Source organism: Leptodactylus fuscus, chromosome 3, assembly GCF_031893055.1.
Source record: "Leptodactylus fuscus isolate aLepFus1 chromosome 3, aLepFus1.hap2, whole genome shotgun sequence".
Classification (NCBI taxonomy): Eukaryota; Metazoa; Chordata; class Amphibia; order Anura; family Leptodactylidae; genus Leptodactylus; species Leptodactylus fuscus.
Window position 1 is genome coordinate 125,444,594 of NC_134267.1, and position 19,443 is coordinate 125,464,036.

At 42.2% G+C, this 19,443-nt stretch overlaps 1 protein-coding gene across 2 annotated transcripts; it reads right to left on the minus strand.

Annotated features, from left to right (window-relative positions):
• Window positions 1-2,226: 2,226 nt before the first annotated feature.
• SH3BGRL2 (SH3 domain binding glutamate rich protein like 2) lies at window positions 2,227-18,984 on the minus strand. Of its 2 annotated transcripts, none has more exons than XM_075268311.1 (4): window positions 18,730-18,984; window positions 13,586-13,771; window positions 5,743-5,822; window positions 2,227-2,437 (listed from the first exon to the last, which is right to left on the minus strand). In XM_075268311.1, the coding sequence occupies exons 1-3, from the start codon at window positions 18,772-18,774 to the stop codon at window positions 5,751-5,753; spliced, it is 303 nt and encodes a 100-aa protein (XP_075124412.1). In that variant the 5' UTR covers window positions 18,775-18,984; the 3' UTR covers window positions 2,227-2,437; window positions 5,743-5,750. The 2 variants fall into 2 exon arrangements, with proteins under 2 accessions (XP_075124412.1, XP_075124411.1); XM_075268310.1 differs by having other exon boundaries at window positions 2,227-2,430; window positions 5,734-5,822.
• Window positions 18,985-19,443: the final 459 nt, after the last annotated feature.

The following is a 19,443-nucleotide window of genomic DNA, read 5'->3' on the forward strand; positions in this document are numbered from 1 at the left end:
TTTTCTTCTTGATAAAAACACATAGCAGGCTAAGGTTCCACGTAGTAGGCCACAGTGAAAAGGCACTGCGGTAAAAATCGTGACAGAAACACATCATGGTTTTTTCCACAGAAAGCCGGAGAGTTTTCCTCTGCAGACTTTCTGACTCAATTATATCTACAGGGAAACCACCAACAATTACATAGGTATGATTGACATGCTGTGATTTCCAAAAGCATGATGGTTTTGCAAATTGCAGCATTTCCGCTGCACGTATATTTCTGCAATGTGTAGGTGGGATTCACCATGTTGCAGGAACTGTAAAATGCTGTAGTCAAACTATGACGTTTATTCCACGTGGGGCCATGATCTTAAAGGACCGTGCCACATAGAAAATTCATCATAATCTGCAAACAGCATATTGTAGAGCAGGAGTTGGGTAAATTGATATATAATTTTGTAGGAAAAAATGCAATATATCATTGATTGCTTCATAATCATAAAGGGAAGTCACTTTGTAGAATTGTGCCTGTGACTTCTCAGCATAGAAAGAACAGATATATCAAGGAATAGATGACAAGTTATATTGATATAGTCATATTTCCCATTCTTTTTGTAGCCATTTCTACAATGGGTGTCTTGGCCCTGGCTCGCTGTCTTTCCTCCGCTCCAGTTTTCACAAGTAGCTATTTGTGCTATGGGGGATGGCAGACAATAGTAAAGCCAATCCCTTACAGGAGACGAGGGAGGAATAAGAGCAACCCAGTGGGTGGGTGCTGGTTCCATCATGTCTAAATGCTGCCCCCCCCCCACCCGAATCTCTAGAACAGGAAAAACAATGATAGTTTTCATTATTTTTTTGTTCAAGATGTTCGTTCCATATGAAGGTTTTGCATAGTAATTAGTAACTACTCAATGTTGAGTTACTTCTAATACAAACTATTTGGAGAACACATGTAAATGAACATTCCTAGAATAAAATACTATCATTCAAGTTCAAACTATTACTCAAATGAAAGAAGAAAATAAAAACAGAAACTGATGTCTATAAAATGTGTCCAAGTTTTATTCATTGCCTCTGCAGTTATTTTGTTGCCATTTTACTACATATTCACCTCTGTTGCTGCAAAATGAATGAGATTCTGGCTAATCACATCCAGACAATGAAAAAAAATCCTGATGCAGAAAAGCTGCGTTTTCAAAAATCGCAGCTTGTCAATTATGTCTGTGGAAACACTGAATGTTTCCCTATAGGTGTAATAAAGGAAGAAAATGCACAGATAAAGGCTCAAAATCACAATGGAAAATGCTGAAGAAAAATATGTGATGTGTTTCCGCTGCGTTTTTAGCTGTGTTTTGTTACATGAGGCCTTAGCCTTAAAGGGATTCTACCAATGAAATGAATTTTTTTGGCGATCACACGTCGGAATAGCTTTTAGAAAGGCTATTCGTCTCTTACCTTTAGATGTGGTCTCCGCTGAGCTGTTCCTTAGAAATACTGTTTTTTACCGGTATGCAAATTAGTTATCTCGCAGCGATGGGGGCGGGCACCAGCGCTGAAAATGTGATGGGGGCGTCCCCACTGTTGCTCGAGAACACACTCCAGCGACGCCTCTATCTTCGGCTGGATCCTCCCCTTCTTTCGTCGTCGTCTTCCTTCTGCGTCACCTCCGATGCCTGCACAGTTGGCTCTGCCAGTGAGACACTAGTAGAGCCGAGTGCGCATGCCGGCCGGCGGCCATTTTTGGAAGGCCGCTCTTGCAGTTCAATACAGGAGCGGCCTCCCAAAAATGGCCGCCGGCCGGCATGCGCACTCGGCTCTGCTGGTGTCTCACTGGCAGAGCCAACTGCGCAGGCGTCGGAGGTGACGCAGAAGGAAGACAACGAAAGAAGGGGAGGATCCAGCCGAAGATCGAGACGTCACTGGAGCGTGTTCTCGAGCAGTAGTGGGGACGCCCCCACTGCATTTTCAGCGCTGGGGCCCGTCCCCATCGCTGCGAGAGAACTAATTTGCATACCGGTAAGAACTAGTATTTCTAAGGAACGGCGCAGCGGAGACCACGTCTAAAGGTAAGAGACGAATAGCCTTTCTAAAAGCTATTCCGACGTGTGATCGCCAAAAAAAATTCATTTCAATGGTAGAATCCCTTTAAGCTATATTTAAATCCAGGAAATGCACTTTGGCAAGAAGTTAAAAGGTCTGAAGATAAAAGAAAGGGTTTGGACATGAGAAATAAGAAACTGTAAATTAAATAACATGTAGGCTGCATAATGTGATGTACTATACTCAGGAACCTATTAGGAATGTGCTACTTAAGAACTCCTGTTACTCCACAGTCACTTGTAGAATAATGATGGATCCAAGTTGTACAGTATGTAACAGGATGATGTCAAGCTGTAGAGGAATTACGAGTTTCTTTTCTTGAAAACCCATCAATACTTTCTACACTTCTTTAACCTGTGGGAGTTTAAAAAAACAAAAAGAACAAAAACTATAAACCAGCGAGCCTTACATGGAGACATGTCCTTTATCATAGTGGAATATCTCCAATAAAAGAAATCACACAAATGCAATCACCAATGCCAGAGAAATAGGTGATCTGGCATTGAACCCTCTATTTAAACAGCTGCATGCCCAACTTAAAATAAAAAAGCTGTATAAACTAATAAAATATATTGGGGTTGTTTTTTTTTTCACACTGAAGCACTGCATGCAATTTTTGATTGTGGTAGTGCCTAGAATACTACTATGCCTTTCGTCTGTAAGGTAATTTCCATTAAATTCAGACACTGGTTTAACCCCTTCCTGTCAAAACTATTTATTTCATTGCTATATTTTTTTTTTATTTTTTTTTTTAAGCACAAACCCCCTTCCCCATTCCAAAAGCCATAGCTTTTTTATTTTTACAATTCAGAATGCTTTTTGAGAGATTAGTTATTGCAGGACAAATTAGATTTTCATCACCCACCTTAATAAAAAATAAAAAAAAAAACTCTGAAAAACCAAAATTATTAACTTAGAAGGGTTTTCCAGGTAGAAAAGTCAGTTAGTGCTAATAATCGGTAAATAAGCACAGCCAAATAGCTTGAGCAGTGTTTTAAGTGATTTCTGGGTTTCTCTGCGAGCTCCTGGCATCTTCTGCATTTGTTTACATGGATAGCTTCCTGTTCTTTAATCCTACAACTACCATGATGCATTGCACTTCACTAAGAGCTGACTCACACTAGCTACCCACCCCACCCCTACCTGCTTCCCTAGCTAGTCCCAATTAACTCAGCCCCTCCATCATACTTACCTGTCTTTCTTTTTGGATACAGGAGATCGCTTGCTTCTATGGGGCAAACTCCTCCTCCCCTTGACGTCTGCTGGCGCCAGTGCAATAGAGCCAAAGTGCTGGCACTATGGCTCTATTGCACAGGCGTGGGAGGCCGGCAGACGCCAAGGAGAGGAGATTATCTAATCACTGTTGCCAGATCTAATGTCCTGTTTAAAAGGGTCAAATTTAGGACCAAAACGTCAGTTTGGACAAGTCTGTCTACCACTAACTACTTGTGATGCTGCTATACTAATGTTTTATTCTGAGTGCTGTGGATTTATATATAAAGGAAAAGGGGCTCATAACACCACATACTACCAAGCATATTATATATGCAAAGTTTGTAGGTTACCCTCATTAAAGTATAAAATAACCAGACAGCTTATATTGTAATCCAAAACGAACAATTACTCCAGCATGCCCAAATGTAAATAACATTTAACTTTTACTTCAAAAAATTAAAAACATGGTACAAACATGGATCCAGGCACGTACAAAAACTGAAAAGCTTACGCGTTTCGGGAACTGAGATGAAGTCCCTTATCTTATCTGAAATGAAGTCCCTTAGCTTATAATGTGACCAGATCCTGCATCCATGCATGACTACACTTCCATCATATGTCAGAGACACCACGTATGTTTTACTGATGTTGGAGGGATTAATATGAACCCGGCATATTTCTAGCCAACCTGGTTGTCAGGGCACTCTACATCACCCATGGCACGGAATGTGAAAATGTAGAGGAAGCACAAGGGGCACACAACTATCGGGCCATAATTGGTTCAGGGTTTCCTTCCTAAGGGCTGGTTCACATGTAATTTTGGTTCCGAAAGAAAACCCAAAAACTGCCCCAGAAAACGCTCCAAAAAACGCCTCAAGGTCAGAAAACCGCTTCCTAATTAGGAAGCGGTTTTCTGACCTTGAGGCGTTTTTTGGAGCGTTTTCTGGGGCAGTTTTTGGTAAACACTGCTTCAGAAAACGCCAGGCGGTTTTCCCCTCCCCTAAAGTGAACGGACTGTAAAAAAACAAACAAACAAACAAAACAACACACTAGACGTTTTCAGTTCTCGGTTTTTCCAAAAAAACAACAAAAAAAAGCTAGGCTTTTTTCGAATCCCATTCAATTCTATTGCTTTCCTCAGGCGGAATCCGCCTGAAGAAAGGTCATGTCACTTCTTTTTTCTGCTAGCAGCAAAAAACTGCAAACAGAAAAAAAAAAAAAAAAAAAAAAAAAAAGCTAGCAGTCTCCATAGACCACCATTGTATGAAGGCAGATTTTGAGGCGAAATCTGCTGTCAAAATCTGCCTCATTTCCCCGTGTGAACTAGCCCTAAGATTTGTTTTAGAACACAATTACTTTATGTTTAACCAAAAATTGTTCCACCAGTTCAGGGGAGTGGCCATAGGGAGCCCATGTGTGCCAACTTACCTACCTGGGCGGGTGGGAGAAATTTCTGGTGTTCTCTGAATGTCTTGAGCCACGAATAGTGTCAGCAGTGATTTGGCTGAGGTATATCGATGATATACTGATATTATGGCAGGACACCAAAGAAAAATGTAAGGAATTGGTTGATGTCTTTAACCCCTTCCCAACATCTGCTGTAACAGCACGGGGGATGTCGGTTATTTAAATATGGCGGCGACTCTGGTGTACACTCACGCTGCTTATACATTTCCCTTCCTGCCACGGCCAGTCCTAAAGATGCATCAATAGTTTTCTTCTGTCATTGCATTACACAAGCATTGTATTTATTTTTATTTTCTATTACAGCCATATGAGGGCTTGTTTTTGGCAGAGACACTGTTTAATGAGACACTTTTTAATTAAAGCATTTTAGGGTGCCCATAACTTATTGACTAAGTTTTATTAACACTTACTGGGATTTACCTGCCCACACGTAACCTCCGATCCTCCAAAGACCTCCTACTCCACTATGTCCTTATCCACTCTTCACACAACTGTCTCCAAGATTTCTCCAGTGCATCCCCCCCCCCCCATACTCTGGAACTCCTTACCAAGACACATAAGACTGACCCCCACAATCACAGGCTTCAAGAAAGCCCTAAAGACTCACCTATTCACGAAGGCCTACAACCTCTAGTAACACGACTGCCACCTCACCACTATCTGAACAGTCTCTCCCCTCACCTTCTGTCTCTATCCCTCTTCCCTTATAGACTGTAAGCCCTACTGTGCCAGTCGATCACTGTTAGTATTATATTTCTTTTGTATATTTTGTGTACCACCTGTAAATCCTCAAACGTACAGCACCATGGAACTAATGGTGCCAAAATATACATATTTTACTAATTTTTCAGAATGACAATTTTCTTTAAACTGACTCCATGCAGAGACCATAACGGAAGAATGAACTCAGCCTGACAGTATAAAATCTTTTTTTTTTTCCCCAAATAATTGAACGCAACAAACAAAACACAAACCACCTTGTTGTTTATTTTGGCTTTATCTGTAGGAACACGGACACTGTATTACTTTCCTTGGAATCGAAAAAGGCATTATAATCCTGTGGGTGGAAAAACAAACAAACATAAATTAGCACTTTCATTCGCATTGACTGCATTACAAAGCAACTCAAAATATATATATAAAAAAATCTCCATGCTATCCATAAGGCTAATATCAGGAAACTTCCATTACTCTCTCTTAAGACATGTGCTGAATGCACACCACATCATACAAATATCACAGCACAAAATGAGGCAATAAATCAATTAAACCAGAAGGCAGGAGAATCCTACTCAACTCCTTCCTCCTCCATAGAGCTCTGTGAGTGAGGCTGAATACAGAAACTGATAGAATTTAAACAAAGCATTAAGATTGAAGATAAGGAGCAGGAGAACAGCTTCAAAATTGGTGAAGGAAATAGATCTCCTTAAGATATTACAAAATTTTACATTTTCACCTGCACTATTCAGTTATGAAAAAAGAATAATACCAATAAAAAAGGCACAGCTCGCACCACAAAAAAAAAAGCCCTAACCAAACTCTGTCAACCGAAAAATAAAAATGTCATGCCTCCCAGAAGATGGCAATGCAAAAACAATTCACTTGTGTTCCCAAATGGGTTTTTGTTCTGCAAAATTAGTAACATAAAAAAACTATATAAATGAGGTATTACCGTATATACTCGAGTATAAGCCGACCCGAATATAAGCCGACCCCCCTAATTTTACCACAAAAAACTGGGAAAACTTATTGACTCGAGTATAAGCCTAGGGGGGGAAATGCAGCAGCTACTGGAAAATTTCAAAAAGTAAAATGGCCAGAGTTTTTGTGTTTAGTAGATGCTGGGGAGGGGGTGTTTTGGTTGTCTGTCTGCCTCTTCCCTGAGCTTGAGGACTGTTTTTTCTTCCCCCCTTGGAATTCAGCCTGGCTGAATATAGGGTATCTGTAGTGCTCCCATTAACCCCTTCCCGATGGAACAGGAGCACTGCTCTTTTTTTTTTGCACTATTTTATGGGAGATTCTATACATTGATATTGTGGCTGGTCATAGACTCCCACCCACACTCCTAAATTGAAAAAAAAATAATTTTTTTTTTTTTTTTTTGCTGACTCGAGTATAAGCCGAGGGAGGCTTTTTCAGCACAAAAACTGGGCTGAAAAATTCGGCTTATACTCGAGTATATATGGTACTGTAATCGTACCGACCCAAAGAAAAAAAAGGTAAGATGTTACTTATGCTGAACACTGCACTGCAAAACATTTAAGTGAAAAAGCAATGTCAGAATTGATGTTTATTTCTTTTTAATCCACAAAGAAATAGTTGATAAAATAAGATACAGCACCACAAAATGGTATAATTAAAAAATGAATCATCTCACAAAAAACAAGCACTCATATGGCTAAATCAATAGAATATGAAAACAGAAATTGTACAATGTGAAGACACCCCCCCCCCCCCAAAAAAAAATAAATAATTTTTTTTAAAAAAAGGTTAAATCCTTAGAACAAAGCTGTCTGCGTTGGAAAGGAATGTATAAGCTGTGCATGCGTATATCAGGGGATACCCACAGACTTAAGAGTTTACAAGGGAAAAGACACCAGCAGTGCCCCCCTTTTCAATCATAAGAACTACTAGGAAAATAATAGGGAATTTGGGGTCCCCAAATAACTTGCATATTCACTTTTCACCATCCACTTTCCATTCACATCTGGGAAACTAATAATTCTTTAAGGCAAACATGACATGGCATTTAGATACCAAACCTCTAAATCTGCGCTCCAAAAGTCAAAGCGCTCCTTCATATCCGCATACTGCTGTGTACCACATGTATGACACTGTTGTACCCAGGGGAATGTACTCAATGTCATACGTGCATATGAACTGCTGTTTGGGCACAGCCGGGAAGGAGCGCTATTTTGGTTTTGCAAAGCTCCTAAAATGCCAGTAAAGTGGAATCCCATGACCCCATTTTGAATTTAAAAAAAAGACTCCTAAAGTAATTTATCCAGGGGTACAGTGAACATTTTAACCCCTGCCTGCTCCGCAATACTACATTGTGACACGTACATTATTAGTGTTCAGCACTTTCCTGCACCCTCCTCCTGCCTTAGAAACAGCCATGATGGCTGCTGTCCAATATAGCAGATCATCACAGAGATAAAAGAAACGGTGGCGGTCCTACATTGGCGATCACCGCTATTAGTCACTGACTAAAAGGGTTCTAAAGGCGCCGATTTGGGACCACCACCATTTCTTTTTGATTGTACAAGCTATGATGGCTACTTTCCCAGTCAGAAAACCAACCCAGCTAATAGAGCTGTGACAAATGGCAGAAGTCCCACATCTGCAATTGCTGCTATTAGGGTATTACATGGGTAATGGCGAGAATTGCGGGAGTGCGGCAGCTGCCGTTTAAGTTTATTTCAGTTTTTTTCCCAACATTTATCCTGATATTCTTGCTGTTATTATAAATGGTAGTGATCAAAACGGCGACTGCCACCATTACCTACAGTTGTGCTAAAAAGTTTACATACCTCGACAGATTTTTTGGCCTTTTTTTTTTGTTCCAGAGAATATGAATAATAACACAAAAACTTCTTCTCCACTCATGGTTAGTGGTTGGTTGAAGCCATTTATTGTCAAACTTCTTTGTTTTCTCTTTTCAAATCATAATGACAATCAAAAACATCAAAATGACCCTGTTCAAAAGTTCACATGCCCAATTCTTAATACTGTAGTAGACAAAAAACTGAATAAAAGGGCATGGCATCCAAAAACCGATCTGGGCTACAAAAAAGAAAATTGTGCTCCTTCCCTTCTGTGCCCGGCTTTGTGCCAAAACAGCAGTTTATGACCACATATGACATTGATAAGTATGTTATCCTGGGTACAACAAGGTCATACAAGTGGGCATAAACTGCAGCTTGGGTACACAGCAAGGAACAGAAGGGAAGGAGCGCTATGTGGCTTTTGGAGCACAGATTTAGATTGGTTGCCATGTCATGTCTGCAGTGAGCCTAAAGTTGCCCCTACAGAATGTGGCCACTTCTTGGAGAATTCCTCTGAGGATCTGCAAAAAGAACAAGGCGTCCAGAAAGTCCCCCTAAATCTGTACTCCAAAAGCTAAAAGCGCAAAGTTCTGAGCCCTGTTGTTTACCCAAACAGCAGTTTACATCCGCAAAACGTTTTGTACCAGGATAATCCACTTAAAAGTTTTAGGACTATGTGTCTTTGTTGACACAAAGTGAGTAAAACATACTGAGCACTGAAATGGAATATCATTTCTTGAAAGGGGCTCTATCAGCAAAATCATGCTGATCGAGCCCCTGATCGAGCCCCACATATGCTGAAAAGGCTATTCAGGCACCGTAAATGTTACATTAAACTATCCCCCCCCCCCCCCCCCGGTTTTAAAATAATACCCTAAAACAGAATGTGATAAACTTACGGATCGTGCACTGTGGCGGGCATTCAGGGTGTGTCGTCTTCTTCCACGCCTCTTCTTCCTCCAACGTCCTCCGGCGCTCGCGAGTGGACACTGATATAAAAAAAATGGCCTGGGCGCATGCGCAGTAGCATGCAGCTTCTACTACGGCTACTGCGCAGGCGCCCAGGCCATTTTTTTATATCAGTGTCCGCTCGCGAGCGCCGGAGGACGACGGGACCGGAGGACGTCGGAGGAAGAAGAGGCATGGATGAAGAAGACGGTGCACCACAGCCCAGCGTGCACGATGCGTAAGTAGATAACATTCTTTTTTAGGGTATTATTTTAAAACGGGGGGGGGGGGGGGGGGTAGTTTAATATAACTTTTACGGTGCCCGAATAGCCTTTTTAACCCCTTCCCGCCGATGGCATTTTTTGATTTTCGTTTTTGACTCCCCTCCTTCTAAACCCCATAACTTTTTTATTTCTCCGCTCCCAGAGTCATATGAGGTCTTAATTTTTACGGGACAAATTTTTCTTCCTGATGCCATCATTAATTATTCTATATAATGTACTGGGAAGCAGGAAAAAAAATCAGAATGGGGTGGATTTGAAGAAAAAATGCATTTCTGCGACTTTCTTACGGGCTTTGGTTTTACGGCGTTCACTGTGCAGCCAAAATGACATGTCCCCTGTATTCTGTGTTTCGGTACGGTTCCAGGGATACCAAATTTATATGGTTTTATTTACATTTTGACCCCTAAAAAAATTTCCAAAACTGTGTTAATTTTTTTTTCTAAAAGTCGCCATATTCCGACGGCCGTAACTTTTTTATACGTAAGTGTACGGGGATGCATAGGGCGTCTTTTTTTGCGGGGCCGGGTGTACTTTTTAGTTCTACCATTTTCGGGAAATGTTATTGCTTTGATCACTTTTTATTCAAATTTTTATCAGAATCAAAACAGTGAAAAAACGGCGGTTTGGCACTTTCGACTATTTTTCCCGCTACGGCGTTTACCGAACAGGAAAAATATTTTTATAGATTTGTAGAGCGGGCGATTTCGGACGCGGGGATACCTAACATGTATATGTTTCACAGTTTTTAACTACTTTTATATGTGTTCTAGGGAAAGGGGGGGTGATTTGAACTTTTAATTCTTTTTATATTTTTTTTTTTTTTTTTTTTTTTTTTTTTTTTTGCATTTATTAGACCCCCTAGGGGTGTTGAACCCCAGGGGGTCTGATCACTAATGCAATGCATTACAATGCTAATACATTGCAATGCATTGCAAAAAAGCATCCTTTCTTTTGCAGGCGGCATAGACCAGCCTGCAAAAGAGAGGCTTTGCAGACAAGCCTGGGAGCCTGTACAAGGCTCCCGGCTGTCATGGCAACGGGACGTCAGCCCTGGAGCATGCTCCAGGAGCCGGCGATCCCGGCCAAAATGGCGGCGCCCATGCGCCGCCGGGAAAATGGCGCCTCCGGCGCCTTTGACCGCGGCGCCGGAGGGGTTAATGCCTCCGATCGGTCCGGGGACCGATCGGAGGCATTAGAGCCGGTTGTCTACTGCTTAAAGCAGTATACACCCGGCGGCTATGGCGGCCGCTCGGCTCCCGGGCGGTCGCCATAGTTACAGACCCGACATGCGCCGTACTATTACGGCGCATGTCGGGAAGGGGTTAAAGGCTATTCACGCATATGTAGGGCTCTATCAGCATGATTTTGCTGATAGAGCCCCTTCAAAAATGTATTAAATTAATTTTTGGGAAGCACTCTTGCACTCAATATGATAATACCCCTTGAGAAATTCTTTGAGGGATGTAGTTTCCAAAATAGGGTCACTTTTGTGAGTTACCATTGTACTAGTACTTTAGGGGCTCTGCAAATGCAAAAAGGCACTCAAAAATTATTCCAGCAAAATCTGCCATCCAAAAAATCTATATAGCCCTCTATTTCGAGGCCTGCCATGTTCCCATACTACATTTTATGACCACATAATAGGAGAAATTGTGTAACGAACTGTGGGGAACTTTTTCTTCTTAAACCCCTTGTAAAAATATAAAGCTAAGTAGGGGCAACATGGCTCAATGGTTATCACTTCAGCCTTGCACCGCTGGAGCCCTGGGTTCAAATCCCACCAAGGAATTTTCCCTACCTAAGGAAAAATGTAGAAATGTGAGCTCTATATTGGGCTCACAATCTACATAAAAAATAAATAAATGGCTTCCACTAACCATGAGTGGAAAATTAGCTTTGGTAAAAGCATAAATAAATTGCTTTTCAATTACACAACCCAATGTTAAAATCTGTGAAACAGTTGTAGGGTCAAAATGCTCACTATACTGATTGTTAACCATATTCTGTCAATATTTGCAATATCTAAGATGATACCCAAGAGCGATCAGTTACAGCATTATACATAAATAATTAAGAAACCATGTTCTGTTGGTATATGAGCACTGCACATTATGACTGAAGTTACTGTAGAACATAAATGAACTATACAACACCAAAGATTTACAGGTTGTATTACAGGGGTTTAGCAGGCTTTAGAAATTGATTAATTATCCTTAGGATAGGTCATCTATTAGAAATCTGCAGGATTTTGACAACCACACCCCCAGACAATCTGCCGTCTGAAGTGTCTGGGCGAGTGCTGCGTGCCAAGCACAGCGATGTACAGATTTTTTTGATAATTTCATAATAGCCTTTAAAATTCCCAAGCACCACACCTTATTATTGCATTAAGATGAAATATTTCAGTTTAGTGTACAATGCTTGCCAGGAACAAATCGTTCTAAAATCATTTCCGGCTTACCACTGAAGGTATGGCCTTACTATATGTTGCAAGAAAATATTTGCAAATCAAGACCTGGCAAATTCTATGCAATTCTATACGTTAAAATTAACAACTGGATCTTTGAGTACAAGTCCAGAAACCAAACAGTGACTAAGACAAATGGCAAAAAAAAAACAAAACACATACAGCGTCATCTGAATAATAAGGTCACAAAAAACCATTCGTACTCATGTTTACAAGTCCAGAGAATTCGTGAAGAGAGAGAGAAGCTGTGCTGTCTACTGATACAAACAGATGGCAACTGACGGCCATCCATTTCCATAGGGATTAGGATAAAGAAAGGACAGGCTATAATGGGGTTTCTGCTGAATTTATACTGAAAACTGCAAGCAGGACTTTTCTCTATGCTGATTTTAAGCGGAATCTGGGACAGAGTACCCAAACACTAGTGTGAACCTTACCCAAGAGTACTACAATTAACCAAGATAACACCTCATAGGCTTTGAAACTACATTTACTTTGCAGAAAAGGAAACATTGTAAAGTAACAAGAATATGCACAACCCCCCCCCCCCCCCCCGCAAGAGTAATATCATATTTTTGTTGTCTGTGGCCTCTTATCTTTCCAGTACACATTGTGTAGAAACCTATCCAATATTTGTTTAGCAAGGCTTCTTTGTGTAGATAAACATTCATTAATGACAGCAGTAGTAAGCATTCCCATGGCTTTATAAAATATCTGCAAATGTCCCCTGTTGTGCCCCCATTCACCATTACAGTTAATTTCACCAATTTCTGGCTATAATCTTAGGATGAGGAAACAGCAAGGCTGTCAGTAATGACTGAGGTTTGTGGACAGGCCATATATAATGAATGGCCAGAATGCTCGTACATACTGTTCTGGCAGCACCACAGCCTCAGACCATGCACGGATTGTGAAATTTCCCCTATGGCTAGTCGTGCAGTAACCTGCAAAACTTGACGGCCTGTAATGAGGAAAAGCCTAAAACCTAGTACTTAGTGGCTCACTTATGTAAGAGCACCAGCACTGACTGTGGCTGTTTTAGCCACAATAGATTGTGGCAGCAGCCTAAGGGAGCCCTCGCACGGAGTAAACGTGCGTGTATTTTTGCAAAATACACGTGTAAAAATAAGACTCCCATTGACTTCAATTATATTTTTTTACACTTGTAAAAATATGCCTGTAAAATGTCATTGAAGTCAATGGGAGTCTTATTTTCACACGTGTATTTTGCAAAAATACACGCGCATTTACTCCGTGTGAAGGCTCCCTAAGGAGAACCTCATTCCCTTCCCAGCACCGATCACAACAGACACGGCTACCCCTACTTCAAGCAACACTGAAGTATTTTGCTAGATACAAAAACTTAGCTTTTCTACAGAATAGCATTTGCTCAGGATTTAGAAATCCCCATATTTTAAGAGTGTCCATGATTACTTGGGCTTGATCTTCTATCAGTCTGTGGTAACAGCTTTATTATACATTTTTACAAAGCAGATGTGTTTCAATTGTTGCTTAAATTCAAGAATATTAGTGAATGTTTTTCCATAGAACCAATATGAGTACAGAAGCTTACCCCACAATACGTTTCACCATTAAATATCTGAGGAGGTAGAGGGTTGCCTTGCTCAGGCCACTTATCCTTCGGTATGTTCTTGTACATCCACTGCTTCTGTTCTTCTGACATGGTAATATCCACTATTTCAAAATCAATATTATGGCATTCCAAGTACTGGATTAGCTCCTGTTGCTGCTTTTTTATCTGCAGGATCAAAAGAGAACAAGAGTTATTACGTACCCAATGGCCAAAAGATACATAGATAATATCATACAAAAGATAGGAACGATAGAAGACTCAAGGAAATGATCTATTAAGGGGATTGTCCAGAGAGCATTTATTCACTTACCTAGTCACACGGAATGCTTTCAATGAACCCAGGAGTCCATAATAATGCCAGCCCCCATAACTACATGTAAGATCAGGGAAGAAGTGGGCAGAGTGATCCAGGGAACTGAATGCTACTTTTGATCACATGACCCAGGGGGAGCAACATCGCTCGATCCCCCAGGTCCATCAGAAGCATTCCGTCAGACCAGGTAAATGAATAAATAATCCCCGGACAACCCCTTTAAGTCATGTTTTTAGACTATACATTTTTTTATCTATATTTAGAAACAAACAATCCTAAGAATCTTGCAATTCCAATTCTTGCCATTCAGTCTAAAATAATTTGTGACTTCCTGGACTATAGTGACAATGGTCTGGATCAGAACGTCTTGTCTTCTAGGGGAGAGTTTTCCAGGCATTCCCCGTGATCTGCATAGAGGTCACTGCACAAAGAGGGGAGCAATAATCTGTAAAATACTCTATTGTGACTGGTGGATTCTGTGTCATATCTGCACAAACAAGATGGCTGTGATTATCTGAGCTGATAAGTAAGGTGGCTGCTGCAAAGAAAACAGGAAATTTCAGCATATTTTTGGTTTAGTGGCCTGAGTGAGAACTACAGGATTTTTAGGATCTTTTTTATAATATAGATAACATGGAAAAATGTTTTAAAAAACTCAAATTCTTTACAAATACATTTAAGAAAATTAGAAGAAAAACAAACCCCCAGATAGAAATTTCAAATTTCTGCAAAATTGGCATGCAATTATAGCTCAGCTGCATATGTAAATGATTACAGGTATGGTCTGATTAGTAATTGGGTCATGGCACGAGACTGCATAAAAGTGCTTCCCCCTCGGTCACCTAAGGTTCTCAGAGGCTACTTTTGGGTAGTGTATCATTTATTGAAAAATCACTGACAGCTAGATATGCCTCTACAATGCACTCAAAAGGCAAATGACAAACTTTGAGCATTACTGGACTGAAAGTAGCAGGACTGTTGTTTCCACAAACTGCCAGCCATGTAGACTATTCTCTCCGAGATGTTAGGAGGTGTTGGGAACACTGGTTACATAAGGGCAACACACAAACGATAGTCCAGACAGACCACCAGTAGTAGAGAAGATCATTTGACCATCCAACAAGCACAAGCAGCTCCCACTGTTTCCTTGTCTACCATACAGACACAAGCGGCACCTTCATACAACCATCTCTGCCTAAATCATTTCCAGGTACTTAGCAGAAGGAAATGTTTATTTCCATGGTGGCCATTACATGTCCTGCCATTAACAGCCAGCCACAGTCACTCTTGTGTGAAATAGTGTCACAAAAGAAATAAGGAATGCTCTAGATGGGAACCATAAATACTTTAGTAACAAACCCAGGTTCCATTTGTGATCCAATGACTGTTGGGTTTGAGTATGGGGCCTCATGGTGAGAACTTCAGTCCTGCTTTTGCTGGGGAAGAGCACACTGTCCCAACTGCTGGTGGGATCTGGGGAGCCATCTCATAGGACGGTTGGTCACTCAAAGTAGTGATACAAGGGACACTTCACCTCATAATCGGCTCCAAATCCATTGTTTTCAAAGGGATGGACACTTCTTTTTCAAGATGCAGAAAAAACAAACAAAAAAAAAACTGCATTCTGCTCATTCTTGCTGTGGCTTGCAGTCACCAAATCCACGATGTGAGACAATTTCTGCTTAACCCAACTCCGACTCTAGCTAATCAGAGTAAACCCAATAGACATTGCTGAAAAGTGGAGAAGAATCCGAGGCGGAATTTCATTTTTCCTGTGTAAACGGCCCCTAACAATTCAGTGATTTGTGCAGGAATCCTGGCATTTTTCAATGGGATGCTCACACATAATGCATGGGTTTCCAAGGAATGTCTCAGCTAGATTGCAAAGCTTCCTGTATTTGCAGGGCAAGTGGTAGTTTTTATTGGTACCAATTTTTGGGTACGCATGACTTTTTAAGCCATTTTATTTATTTATTTATTTTTTTTTTGGGGGGGGGGAGTGAGCTGACTAAAATACATTAGTATGCACACAGTGGTATAGATTATAGATAAAACTGTGAGTGCAGCTAGCAGCAGGGACCCCATTATAGTCTATGGGGTCTGTGCGCTTTGACAACACATCGCTTGCAATTGCGCTTGTATTGTGCCCTGGGCGTCTCCATGCGGATGGAATACAAACGCTAGTGTGAACCAATACTTACAGTGTCTTGCAAAAGTAATCATAGCCCTCAAACTTTTTCACATTTGGTCACCTTACAACCACAAACTTAAAGAGGACCTTTCACCATTTTGCCCACAGGCAGTTCTATATACTGCCAGAAAGCGGACAGTGCGCTGAGTTCAGCGCACTGTCGGCTTTCCCGATCTGTGCCCGGTGTGAAGAGCTTATGGTCCGGTACCATAGCTCTTCTATGGTCAGAAGGGCGTTTCTGACAGTTAGCCAGAGACGTCCTTCTTCACAGCACAGCCAATCACACTGTGCTGTGAGAGCTGGGAGGAACTCCCCCTCCCTCCCTGATAATGCTCGTCTATGTACGAGTACTGCGAGCAGATGGGGGGGCTTTCCTCCCGGCTCTCACAGTACAGTGTGATTGGCTGTGCTGTGAAGGACGTCTCTGGCTAACTGTCAGAAACGCCCTACTGACCATAGAAGAGCTACGGTACCGGACCATAAGCTCTTCACACCAGGCACAGATCGGGAAAGCCGACAGTGTGCTGAACTCAGAGCACTATCAGCTTTCCGGCAGTATATAGAACTGCCTGTGGGCAAAATGGTGAAAGGTCCTCTTTAAGAGTATTTTATTGATCTTTTAAGTGATAGTCCAACACAAAGTAGCAGATAATTGTGAAGTGGAAGGAAAATGATTACAAGGGTTTTCAACATTTTAATCAAATAAAAGAGAGTGTTCCTTAGGATGCTGAGCAGTAACGCCAGCCTTTCAAACAGTGAGGTGATATCCAGCACCTGGGCACATACTGTCAAAGCTGACATGCGCATAGCCAGCTTTCTAGCAGTATACAATACCACTGTTGCCTGATCACTTGAAAGGTTGATGCCATGGTTTTTCCCGCAGCACTTTTTTACTGCGGCATGCCACGTGGGGCCTTAGCCTTAGGCTAAAGCCCCATGTAGCAAGCCACAGCCAGCGTTTCCTTAAGGCTAGTTCACACGGGGCAGATTTTGACACAACGGTGGTCTATGGAGACTGCTAGCTTTTTTTTTTTCTGCTAGCAGTTTTTTGTTAAAAAAAAAAGCAATAGAGGAAAGCAATAGAAGTGAATGGGAGGCGAAAAATGGCTAGGGTTTTTTTTTAAAAAAAAAAATGCGACCGAAAACGCCTAGCGTTTTTTTCTTTACAGTCCATTCACTTTAGGGGAGGGGAACCACCTGGCTTTTTCTGAAGCAGTTTTTACCAAAAACTGCTCCAGAAAACGCCTCAAGGTCAAAAAACAGCTTCCTAATTAGGAAGCGTTTTTTTTTCAGGACCAAAATAAGCCAGGCGGTTTTTATGTGTGAACTATCCTTATAGGTATAATTGACATGCTGTTATTTACAAAACTGCAAGTAGTTTGGAATTCGCAGCATTTCCGCTTCAGGTATTTTTTTGGCAACGTGTGGATGAGATTAGCCAGAATCTCATTTTCTTTGCAGGTAATGCAAAATGCAGGTTTTATTTGCTCCTGTGTTTCTGGCATACCAAAAAATAAAATATGCCAGATATGGCTATATGGCTTGAATAGCAAAAATGCAAACAAAAAAAAACCTGACCTAGAAGGGAGCTTGCAGGGCAGGTCTAACCAGATAAATACACTGTGCATGTTTGGCAGAGGGGGGCACACAGTCTCACCTATGCCAATAAACTTCACCTGACCCTTTTCTGAAATAATGTCTCTGTGGCCTGGTGGTGAAGTTCGGTTCATGCGTGGCCCCAATGTCTACCCACGTGTAATATATCAGAAATACTAACTCCAGCTAAGAGGTACTACAAGTACACCTATACATGAGTAATGGCAAGGCTATGCAATGAGTAAAGTCATCAGAGGAGTCAGCCACTAGCCTTCCCTCAGAGGCATGGGCAGGGGGGCAAACACCATCTACAGATTCCTGACTGCTGCCTCTCTCAGTACACTGGGCACACAGAGCACCGACTGCTGCCTCTCTCAGTACACACAGAGCACCGACTGCTGCCTCTCTCAGTACACACAGAGCACCGACTGCTGCCTCTCTCAGTACACACAGAGCACCGACTGCTGCCTCTCTCAGTACACACAGAGCACCGACTGCTGCCTCTCTCAGTACACACAGAGCACCGACTGCTGCCTCTCTCAGTACACACAGAGCACCGACTGCTGCCTCTCTCAGTACACACAGAGCACCGACTGCTGCCTCTCTCAGTACACACAGAGCACCGACTGCTGCCTCTCTCAGTACACACAGAGCACCGACTGCTGCCTCTCTCAGTACACACAGAGCACCGACTGCTGCCTCTCTCAGTACACACAGAGCACCGACTGCTGCCTCTCTCAGTACACACAGAGCACCGACTGCTGCCTCTCTCAGTACACACAGAGCACCGACTGCTGCCTCTCTCAGTACACACAGAGCACCGACTGCTGCCTCTCTCAGTACACACAGAGCACCGACTGCTGCCTCTCTCTCAGTACACACAGAGCACCGACTGCTGCCTCTCTCTCAGTACACACAGAGCACCGACTGCTGCCTCTCTCTCAGTACACACAGAGCACTGACTGCACAGGAGAACTAGTGGAGCGGCACTAAGTGCAGGGAAACTCTGCAGCCCTCACTCACCGTGGTGGAGCAGGAGGAGGATGCTGTGTACACCCGGGTGACCATCCTCAATTCTTCACCTCACGATGTGACGCCGACCCCCAGCAGATGGATCTCCTCCCGGGCTAACTCCAGATTATACTGCCACAAGATAAGGACACCGGGGTGCGTGTCCCTAATGCACCGGCCGACACTTCAGCCAGCTACCGCCCTCTGCACCGCCCAGATGGGGGAGGAGGGGCCCGAGCAAAGGGCGCTAGGCTAATAATATGGGTGCACATGGCTATCACAGCTAAGATCTCCTCCATAGTGTAACCACACAGCCCTGAAGACAAGCCTATAACCGTGCGATATTCATAATACCGCTCATGCTATTTCATATAAAGAGGTCGCATTAACATCTTATTATTTATGGGTATATAGCGCCACCTTCTGGATACCTACTGCACTACAAGCTATGATGACGCTACTAATACACTCAAAATAACGCGTCATGAAGGACTTGTTGGCGCTGAATTAAACAGTACATGAGTGTATTGGTGATATACATAACGCTAGCTTTACACTTGTCTGGTCAGTCTGCTTTTTTCTAAGAAAAAACCCCTCATAAAACGAATTTGTCCAAAAAGGGCAGGTTCACACCTGTGCCGGGTCTCTGCTTTGTGGGTTTCTGTCTTCTGCCTAAGAAACCGACAGGAAACAGAAACCCGGCGATCAGTGTCCGCCCGTGAGCGG